Source organism: Protobothrops mucrosquamatus, unplaced genomic scaffold (assembly GCF_001527695.2).
Source record: "Protobothrops mucrosquamatus isolate PMUCROS unplaced genomic scaffold, P.Mucros_1.0 scaffold151, whole genome shotgun sequence".
NCBI classification, from domain to species: Eukaryota; Metazoa; Chordata; class Lepidosauria; order Squamata; family Viperidae; genus Protobothrops; species Protobothrops mucrosquamatus.
In genome coordinates, this window is record NW_015386516.1 from 138,720 (window position 1) to 150,760 (window position 12,041).

The window sequence follows — 12,041 nt, forward strand, 5'->3', positions numbered from 1 at the left end:
AACAAGCGGGACTGACCTAGGGTGAATTTTAAATAGGGAATAATTTTTAAAAATTTTCAAAGATTTTAAATATGACACAGCTATTAATATATTTGCTTTTTAATTGGTTTTATAGGGGAAATGTTTTTTTGTGTTGTTTTTTAACATGCTGTGAGCCGCCCTGAGTCCCTCTGGGGAGAAGGGCGGCATAGAAGTTTAAGAAAAAAAAAAAAAAAAAAAAAACCAAAGTAAAACAAAAGCAAAAATTTGTCTAGGCGAGACGAGCGGCATATAAGTTTAATAAATAAATAATACATACACTTGACTATAAATTAAAATTTGTAATTACATAATATTTAACATTAATAATTAACATTTGACATATTAATGTGGTCTGCCATTTTTCATTGTTATGAAATGTATTGCTACTTGTTTTGAAATTGAAGGTATTTATAATTTTTATCTCTTTAATATTATAGGGCATAGTTTTCTTCCGCTAGCTGATTTTTGATGATCTGGTTTTTTTATTTTCATATGAAGACTATTTAAATAACCATCTTTTTTTTTTAAAAAAAAATAAATCATGCAGATTGTATTTGTTCTAACTGGAGACTGTGATGACAGAACACATACTGGTTATAAAGTCTATGAAGAGATTGCTTCAACAAGTTCTGGTCAAGTTTTTCACTTGGATAAAAAGCAAGTTAATGAGGTATGATGGGAGCTTGTCTTGATAATCTAATTGTGTTTTTTAAAATGGAATATAGGATAAATATTTAGTTTCCTGAATTTCGTGTTTCTCTCTCTCTCTCTCTCTCTCTCTGTGTGTGTGTGTGTGTGCGTGTGTGCGTGTGTGCGTGTGTGTGTGTGTGTGTGAGAGAGAGAGAGAGAGAGAGAGAATTTGTGAATTAATTAGGCTTGGAGATAGAACTAAATAAACCCAGGATGTTATATTTATTTATTTGGGAGGTGCAAATCAAGCCAGCTTGCAGTAGAATCCACCAAAATTAAATCATTAAGCATCTGTTTTTTTAATAATTACTCAAGAGTACTGAACTGACTTCATGATGGAAGAGAAATTTGAATCTAAATGTCTTTAAAAAAAACCTAATTGCTAGAGAATGCTCCCCCCCCCCGGGACAGTAAAGCTTGGATCTATGGCAGATACATGGAAGATGTAAAAAAGTACTTAGTTTCTTATGGGGTGATGAGTTTCTATGAGAAGGGACACCCAGATTCAAATCCAGACATAGCCATGATAGCTAACTGAGTAACAAAATTCTCTCAAAAATTCATTTATTTTATTAGGGTTATTGTGGGAGAAAATAGGTATGGTGTGTGTGCCATTCTGAGTTCTTCAGTAAAGGGTGGGATATAAATCTAATAAATACATAAATATAAATCTAATAAATACATAAAAGAATTAAGAAGCGCCACAGAACATCAGATGCTCTGACTATGAAATTTTATATCTTTTTTGTTTTTCTGTTCATTTTCAACTTCTTTTCCGTTCCTGTGCTTTTTGCCTTTTCTTTGATATCTTTCTTTTTCTTTTTTGCTCCTCATTTTATATTAATTTGTAGCAGTTTTTATCTTCTTGTTTAAAAGTTTTAATAAAAATTATATAGAAAAATATATTGGCATTGTGTCTTGACTTTATTTTATTCAAAATGCCGGATTCCCTGTTAGAACAGCAATCCTTTTCAAGAAGATATATCTAGATTTATTTATAAGAAGAATTATTTTGTTTAATTATGACAATTGTTATATAAAAATAATTAGGAATAAATATACTGGAAAAAGTTCAAATAGAAATAGAATATAATGATTTTGTTAATAAATTCTTTATGGAAACTCTGTTTTCTATAATATCTTTGTTTATAGCATGTAAAGAAAAACAGTTTTATTTCCCCATCTTCTTATATCTCACTTTTCTTGTTTTCATCAAATGTCAGTTTGCTTGTTCTCCCCATCACTAGGGTTTATTTTTTAAACAATATATATTGGCTTTAATATAAAGAAATAAAGAGAAAAAAGTACAAAACAAGATGAATAATAATAATATGATAGTGGACGTAGCAGTATTTGGAGCAGAATAGAAAAGAAACTGGAGAAGATAACAAAATACAAAGACTTGCAAATAGAATGACTTTGGCAAAAGAAAACAAAGATAATTCCACTAGTAATAGGTGTCTTGGGTACAATCCTAAAACATATGGACTGCCACTTGAATACCATCAGCATTGACAAAATCAGTCATTCGTAAAAGGAGGTAATTTGGAATAGGTCAGATCCTGTGACGATACCTTTAATGCCATCAAACAGCAACATCTGCTGACTCCAAGTCCTTGGAGAGGATTCTCATCAAAATACTTGGTTGACTGTACAACTAACCATAATAAATATAATAACAATAGTACCACAAACCTCCGACATTAACCCCAAGCTTGGGACTGGAGCCAGGTCTTAAGAGCCTTCCAGAACCCCAGAAGAGTAGATGCCACTATTCTTGAGTAGGCTCACCATCACTTTCTTTAAGGCCAGGGAGACAAACCTTCTCTTTTTTTTATTATAACAATATTTTATTAAGTTTTATAAGGGTAGGGTAGGGATAGGGTCAATATAGGTATTGGGGTTCAGGGTAAGGTTCAGGGATGTGGTTGGGATAAGGGTAGATACAATAATGGGGTTGCTCCCAGTAACACTTCCACGCTTTAGCAAGCAGACTATTGTCCGGATACAAATATTCAATAACGATAATTAATATGATAGTAAATAGCTATGGTCAATAAGAATAACAGTGATCATAAAGAGTATCAGTTAATCAGTAAATATCATTCATCTTGTTAAATTTCACAATCATTTCTCACTAGTTCGTTTTGCTAACCATTGGTAAAAAATTTCCCATGTTTTAAAATAGACTGAGTCTTCTTTCTCTTTAATCTCTAGGGTTAGTCTGTCCATTTCTGCACATTCTAAAATTTTCCTAATTATGATCTCATCAGATGGTATATTTTCATTTTTCCAATGTTGGGCAAATGCTATTCTCGCAGCTGTCAATACATGTAATATTAAATACTCATTCTCTTTCCCATAATTGGATCCTAATATTCCTAACAAAAACAGTTCTGGCTTAAATTCTATCTGTATTTTAGTCATCTTTTCCAGCCATGTATGAATCTTAAACCAATTTTTTTTTTCACTAGGACATACCCACCAGATATGGTAATAAGTACTTGGCTTTTGTTTACATTTCCAACAATTATTTGAAACATTTTTAAACATTTTCATTAGTCTTACTGGTGTCATGTGCCATCTATAAAACATTTTATATGTTTTCTTTATATGAAGCTGCTTTAGTCAGTTTAATATTTCTATCCCATAGCTTTTGCCAATCTTCTAAGTCTTATAGAATATCCAAAGTTTTTTGCCCATACTATCATTGTTTCTTTTACTTGTTCTTCTTCCATCTTCCAATTTAGTCGAAATCTATAAAGTTTCTTAATCACGTTTTCATCTGTTTTCAAAAGTATTTGGTCAAATTCTATCTGTTCTTTATAAAATCCCATTGTCTTTACATCTTTCTCATATCTTGTTTGGATTTGCAAATAAGGCTATCATGCTAAGTCAATACCTTGTTGTTGTAGGTTTTGCCTGTCTTTAAGTTTTCCATCCTTGTCCAAAATGTCTTTTTAAGTAACAAGTTTGTCATAGTTAATTAAATTTGGGTAAGCAAAAGCTTCCATTGTTGAAAGCCACTCTGGTATTTTAATATAATTTTTTTGTTTTATTCTCTCCCATTCTAGAAACAGTACATTCTTTATAGCATGGTTTTGAAAATATCTGTGTATTTTATTTTTCCCATACCATAGGAAGGCATGCCAACCCAGTTGTAGGTCATGCCCCTCTAGATAGAGAAGTATTTTATTTCTCAACGTTATCCATTCTTTGAGCAATGGTAAAATGGACAAAAATGCCAAATTTCATTAAAATACTTGGTTGACTGTACAACTAACCATAATAAATATAATAACAACAATACCACAAACCTCCGACGTTAACCCCAAGCTTGGGACTGGAGCCAGGTCTTAAGAGCCTTCCAGAACCCCAGGAGAGTAGATGCCACTATTCTTGAGCAGACTCACCATCACTTTCTTTAAGGCCAGGGAGACAAACCTTCTCTTAAAGAGGATAATAAAATACCAGTCCATGGACCTATCTCTTGGTCATCTCCTGGGCTTCCTTAACAACCCAGGAGGGACCAGGATCTACAGATAGGTGGATGAACTAACAGATTGGATGAATTTGTCCACTTCCTTGGGCATCACAGAACTGATTTCAGTCCAGATAACCACATAAGACCAGTGATGGTGAACCTTTTAGAGACTGAGTGCCCCAAAACTGGCCCCGTGCCTGCTCCACCCCCCTGCCCCGCCCCCTGCCCTGCCCCCATCCCCCACGCCCCCTGCCCGCAGGGCTACTCACTGCTTCCAGGGCCCGCTGCAGATCGCCCAGGCAGCCCAGCAGCGCTATGGCGGTTACACCCTCTGCCCATGCCCTGCAGCATCAACTGTGCACAATGGGGTGTGAGGGCAGAGTCTTGTCTACGCTGCCTGGCTGCCATGTCCTTGGCTGCACTGCTCCGTGTGGGCCATGCTCAGGGGTGACTTTCCTTCAGGGGGGCTGCTGGAGAGGAGGGGGTCATGGGGGGAGGTGAGGCTGGGGCAACGGCACCTGTGCCCACAGAGAGGGCTTTGAGTGCCACCTCTGGCACCCGTGCCATAAGTTTGCCATCACTGACATAAGACTATGCCTTGGGCAATTCACTTATACTTGCCTAGTGAAATACATTCTCAGACATATGGAAAAAACATTTTTAAACATTTTAGCCTTGACCACACAAAATAATATTGGCAGTCTCTTATATCAGTAGAGAGCCAATTCATAAGAAGAGACGCAACAACCCAACGTGGTAATATTGGAATGGCATTGTTTTTCCATTATAGCAGAATAATATATCCCAAGCTTGGCTTATCTTATTCTGGCATGCAAGTTTCATTTTACAATTATACAGGAACAGTTTTTCATATGCTTTCACTATATGAATTTGACTTAGCCCAACTTCTTGGCTTTGATATAAATGACTTTTTCCAGCCACAAAAGCAGGTCACAAAAGAAAATACAGGTAGTCCTCGAGTTACGAATGTAATGGAGCCTGCCCATTCCATTTGTAACTCGAGGATTTTTAGGAGTGAATGGCGTACCTTGAATGCCATCATTCCCTACTTTCGCCCATGCATTCACTAGGCACATGGGGGGGCCTAGTGATGGAACAGGTCACCTGCTTCAGACCACCCAAGGCCTCCTCTGACCCACTGAGATACCTCATGTTCCCCACAATTGCTTCCCCCGCCAACCTGCCACGTCAGACTCACTTACCCTGCAAAGATCTAGCGAGCTGTCTCCACTCAGCTTGCAAACACTAGAAACTAGAAACTTCTCAGTGCCGTGATCTCACATGACTTCAGCCACGAGATTACAGCACTGAGAAGTTTCCAATCTCCATGCGTCGTTCCTGGCCTCCGTTTTCGGCAGCAAAGGCCTTGAGGAAAGGCTTTTTGCAAAGATGACAAAAGGCTTTGCAAATGGAGGGTAGGCTTTAATGTTTCAGGTCTTCCATCCATTTGCAAAGCCTTTTGCTGCAGATCTCATCCAGGCCTCAGTTTGCAGAGAACAGAGGCCTAAAGTACCATGAAATCATACGAGATCAGTCGTGTGAGATCTCGTGCTATTGATCTCATGTGATCTTGCGGTACTTTAGGCCTTCATTCTCTGTGAACACACCAATGCCTGAAGCAGCCAAACAGGCCAAGAAACCAAAGGCTCTCTAGATCTTCGCAAGGTGAGTATCCACAGGCCTAGTGCCTATGGAGACCCGGGGGGGGGAGGGAATAGGCAGGGCAAATGTTGCAGTGCTTCTGCGGTCATTCATAGGGTGAACAATTGCTGTGGTGCTGCAATGTTTGTAATTTTGGGACTTGTTCGTAAACACTAGGGGGTGCTTATCGCATAACTTTGAACGTTTGCTAAGGGAACGTTCGTAACTCGGGGATTGCTTGTATTGACAACATCTGGATTCATTTTGGGAAATAATTTTATTTTAATTTATGTCAGTTTCCATTTGAGGCCCTGAGGCTGTTAACCTGGAGCCCATGTAGTCTATGACAAAGCCACTTAGCCTAAGACCCTGACTTACTGCTTGGAAAGAAGCCAAAACTAATGTAAAATTAGAAATGGCATTTTTGAAGAATAAACATTTTTATGGTATACATTTTCCTGGAACAGTAATTTTTTTTCACAATTATCCAATGAGAAGAAATATAGATGAAGTCAGAGATAGCACAGGTAGGGCAGGAAACAGAGAAGCACTGAAAACAGATGAGAACTAAATATTTTAAAAAGCAGTACATCTTTAAAATTTTAGAATATGCAGATATGCAGAAATGACTTTGTTCAACAATGGTGAATGGTACTAAGCAGTCTACAGTTATTAAAATATTAAAATGTAATATTAAAATATAAAATATTTTCTTAAGTGAAATCAAAACCAGTGTCCTTATAAATAGAGTCAAGCTTTTTACAAAATTTTATTGGATTGTTTCATGTGGAGCTTCCCTTTGAAACTGTATGTAGCTAAATAACAATTATTTGGCTACCTGTAAGTTCAATAGGCAATAGCCTATTTCCCCTGCATTTTCAGTCTTTCCTGACAATGTAGTGTAGTGTAGTAACATATGAAACAACAGTATGTGTGAGCTAATAATTTTGGACTTTGATTTTCTAATGATTAAAACAATTCCAAGGTTGATAATTCTGTTGTGTCTATGTATTATGAGTGACTGAGCAACCGAGTTATGTTCAGTCTCAAGATAAAGAAGAAATGCAAAATAAAATGAGAAATAAGGTGGGGGAAAAGCTTGAGCAAAATGTGGCAAGATCAGAACAGAGATTCAGAGGCTAACCTTCTCAATGGATGCATGCGGAAGAGTCGTGGGGATATTTTTAGACTAAAGTTATTACATTTTTGAGGTGTACAAATGTTTTCTTTAAAGCACAGCATAATTTTTCAGGAGTGTCATTTGGGAATGATTGAATGAGTTCCTCGGATTTGCTTATTCTGAATAATTGCATTTGCAACTAAGCAAAGTTTCACTATAGATTTGGATTTCTTACATTCAAATGTCTACCAAAGCATAGTAAAAGTGTGTTAAAAAAATACAATAATTTTGAATCTCTTTCGAGGACGTTCAGGTTCCACATTGGTATAGACAATAGCCATTTTGCAAGCACTCATGATTGAATTTGCAGAATCAAAAAGGCACATGTTTTTAATTTGGATAATTTGAATCATCTGCCATAACTGTAAACATTCTCTTGTGTATACAATATTCCATCAGCTGTCTGTGGTATTCTTAAAAAAAATGTAAATATATTTTTTTCCAAAGTGTTTGGAATTTTAGTTTGTGTAGTCGGAGTTTTGACAGTGTTATTGTTCCATTCATGCATTCTGGACAGGTTGATAAGGACATTTTGCATAGATATTGGCTTTTCTGGTTATAGAGCAGTATATATATCACCAGTATATATTCTGTATCAGTTACATGAAAGTGTAATGTCCATAACAACAAATTGTTGTTAAATAAATTTAAACCAGGAATTTAGATAGCTTGCCTTTTAAAAGGAAGCATATCAATATGAAGAAGTGGGGAATTGGGTATTATAAATATATTATCTGGAATATTATCAAAAGACAAGATGAAAATTCTGTAATTTCACAACATATGGACAGACTTAACCATAATTTCAACTGGGAAACTGTGACCATCCTAGACCAAGCCAAGTTCAACAATACTAGGGAATTTCTAGAAGCCTGGCATTCTGACTGATTAGCCATCAGTAGGCCAATAGACATAAACAATATCTACATACTATACAAAAGAGATCATCAACAAGCCAAAAAGGCAACAAAAAGACCAAAACACCTCCCCATCAGCAATCAGCACCCAGATGAGCATAGATTAATTCCAGGGTTAACATCAGACCAAAAATCAAGAAGTAAACAATACCCTAATCAAGGAACAGCCAAACAAGCTAACAGTAAACAGACCAACAAAGAACATCCAAGATCACTTCTACCAACACTGACAAGGCAAGACACTAGAATATAAACTGAGATCAAACCCCACTCCTTACTAATACTGATGATGTTACCTAGTTTGGGTAATGATATGTCTGCAAGAAAACAACCAAGCTCATAGAGCACCAAGGACCCCTCATATTATCTGGAAGCTGCATAATTGGATGTGTTTTGTTTCTTCTGCAAGCTAGGGCAGTTAAAGAAATCTTAATGTCTAATGATAAGTATAAATTAGGATCTATGGCTTATTTTTTCCCTTACAATTAAGTGCTGTAGTGCCCATTATCACTATAAAAGTTGAATTGGTGAGGTAGGAATTTCTGATATTTACCCCCAAAATGTCGTTTTTGTAGAGAAGGGACAGATAACAGAAATCTCCAAGGCAATTCCCTCAAAGGTGGGGAAAAAGAGAATCATGATTTAAATCTTAACATATGTAGACAATAGGCTTCCTGAGTTTCATATATATATATATATGGTTTCCTAGCTCTCGGCAATAAGTATATTTATGTTCATGAATCTGCTTTGGGAATACAGAGTCTTGAGGAATGTAGAGTCTAACTCCTGTAACTGGTACAAAAGCTTGGGAAGATGAAGTTAGGAGGTAATGTTTATAGCCCTGGTATAGTCTCTTGTTGGACATTAGATTACTGGTATTGCTCTTTAGAAGCATGTTAATATGATGCTTTTCTGGAAGGTTTTTAATGGTGGTTGAGGATGCTGTCTGGATCCTAGGCATATGCTCTCATTTGAAGTATGCTAATATCACTGATATTTTTTGTCTTTAATGCCATTGAATTTAATATTTGTGTGTACTGGGTGTAGATATTTTTATCGTATGACTGTTGTTGCTCACTAGAAATAGTTTTTAAAACAGAGTGGTATAATTAAATATTTGATATCACATTCATGATTTTGCAACTGTATGCAGCAAACAGTTTCATGTACAGGAAAATAGTTTTATACACTCTGCTAGTACAGTTTGTGAATATAATTAAGAATATATATTCTTAATAATATATTCTTTTTAAGTTCTTAATTACATTTTCTACATGGATTAATTAAATATAATTAATAAAAGCTACCTTATTTAAAAACATTAAAAAGGGGACCTTTCTATTTTCTGTTGGTAGATGATGCTGGAGCCAGGACTTTTGAATCTTTTGAATTAATTGAAAATATGTACTTGGAAACTTTATCCTTTGTATACAAGGATAGTTTATATTAAATATGTGTCTAAAACAGATGTGGTAGCTCAGAGATTGGCAATCATTCACAGGGATAGGGATAGGCATTCTTGTGAAAAGTATTTTTAAAATTGAAATTTCATGAGATCATTCACAACCACACAATCTCAAACTATCTTATATTGAAACAACAAAATCTCAGACAAAAATGTTGAAATCTTTCATGGCTCAATGAATGGAATGGACACCTTAGGGTATCCCAGATGAACTGCTGCCTGCAGATACATTAACACAGAGAAAGATGAAATAATGGTATCCTTCAATATTATTGTGCTCCTCATAGCTATAGAAAAGAAGTCATTCATAGACTACTGTGCAAGAACAAAATATGGGAGCAACATATTAAAATATCAATTCCAAATCTCATGGACCTGTTGAATCTAAGTCTCACAACCTACTTTTAATTCAGCTGTGTAGACCAACAGATCATAGGAACATCCAAGAAATTGCCTATCTCATAATGCATAGCAAAAGGACTAATTCAATAAGGGGAAAGCACTGTCATTCCAAACACAAAATATTAATCAGAGTGATGTACAGATCTGTCTTCCTGAAAGAAAATCAAATTGATTTTATATGTTCAGTTCTACATGCTCAGGGATTAAGTTTATCATAGAAATTGAAAAGGAAAATTACCTTCCAATCTTCAGTATCCTCATCACCAAATAGAACAACCAAACACTGCAAACCCAACTTTATAGAAAAGGAACACCCTGAACAAATTTTAAATTTCTGCAGCAATCACCTACAACTACAGCAGCTGCATAAGAATGATTGGTCCATTAGTGGGAGAAAGTGGCAAGAAAGTGACAAGCAACAGGGAGAAAGCAGAACTATTTAACTCATTTTTGCATCCGTCTACACAAAGGGAAAAAACAGTCCAACCTATCAAAAACAGTACTGTAAAAAACAGATTAGAAACACAGGTTAAAATAAGTAAGAAAAATGGTAAGTGAGCATCTGTCCACCCTAGACGAGTTCAAATCACCAGGACCATATGGATTACACCCCAAGATTCTGAAGGAACTGGGAGATATGATTTCAGAACCACTGAACTATATCTTTTAAAAATCCTGGAAATTGACTGATTGATTGAACCTTTTTTTTTTTGCACACGGCGGCGTAGGCCTAAAGTGAAAAGGTTTTATAAAACCCAGATGAAGGCCTAGGACTGGGGCAACGGCGCGCGTGCCCACAGAGAGCGCTCTGCGTGCCACCTCTAGCACCCGTGCCATAGGTTCGCCACCACTGGTATAGGTGGTACCTTGCTCAATAGTAGTAACTTTGAGAGGGATCTCAGAGTCCTAGTGGACAATCACTTCAATATGTGCTGCAGTGTGCTGCAGCTTCCCCCAAAAGCCAACACAGTGCTAGGCTGCATTAACAGAGGGATAGACTCAAGATCACGTGAAGTGTCAATACCACTTTATAATGCCTTGGCAAGGCCACACTTAGAATACTGCATCCAGTTTTGGTCACCACGATGTAAAAAAGATGTTGAGATTCTAGAAAGAGTACAGAGAAGAGCAACAAAGATGATTAGGGGACTCGATGCTAAAACATATAAAGAACAATTGCTGGAATTGGATATGTTTAGTTTAATGAAGAGAAAGACTAGATGTGACACTCAAAGAAGAGGGAGTCAAGCTATTCTCCAAAGCACCGGAAAGGAGGATAAGAAGCTAATCAAAGAGAGAAGCAACATAGAACTAAGGAGAAATTTCCTGACAGTTAGAATAATTAATTAGTGGAACAACCTGCCTCCAGAAGTTGTGAATGTTCCAACACTGGAAGTTTTTAAGAGATTGGACAACCATTTGTCTGAAATAGTATAGGGTTTCCTGGCTGAACAGGGGGTTGGTCTAGAAGACCTCCAAGGTCCCTTCCAACTTTATTATTATTATTATTAATTATTATTATTATTATTATTATTATTATTATTATTATTATTATTATTATTATTATTATTATTATTATTAATCTCACAGTCAGCTTCACCTGATTTCATTAAAATATACACTAGAAAACAAAATAAAGAACAGGAAAATATTCCAAGTGCTACTATAAGTGCTCCGATACATAAAAAATGTACCAGAACACATATGTAAGCTACTTCAGGTAAGGTGACCAACTTTTTTACAATGAAAAGGAGGACACAAATAAATTGAAGAAAAAAATATCGTAAATAAAAGAAACATTTTATTCATTACAACAATAATACAGAATACAGTATAATATGATAAATGCATAATAAAAAACATTTGTAACAATAACATTTTATATTGTAATTATGCTTACATGCCTATTAATTATTATTTAAATGAGTACTTTTCCATTGCATGAATATTTTTTGTCAATGTATCATCTTCTAACAATATATTGGAAATATCTGAACAATAAATATCCTTCATATTGAATTTTACGGCAAGTGCTGCAGCTAGAGTATCAACATTCAATCTCGATTTCTCACTTTTCCAAAAATCATTAGCAATTGAAAAAACCCTTTCAACTGCTGCATTAGTTCCAGGGCAGCACGACATAAATTGAACAAGAATAAATAAATTTTCACATGGAATATGTTCATTTTTGAAATGGCTGAATATTTCCACCCATCTTTT

General features: G+C 35.7%; 1 protein-coding gene across 1 annotated transcript in view; it reads left to right on the forward strand.

Annotated features, from left to right (window-relative positions):
* Positions 1-12,041, forward strand: part of HMCN1 (hemicentin 1) — a 231,135-nt gene that overhangs the window by 41,235 nt on the left and 177,859 nt on the right. Inside the window, exon 4 of the mRNA XM_015813311.1 lies at positions 569-691. Coding sequence (XP_015668797.1) covers positions 569-691 — 123 coding nt within the window. The remainder of the gene's footprint in view (positions 1-568; positions 692-12,041) is intronic.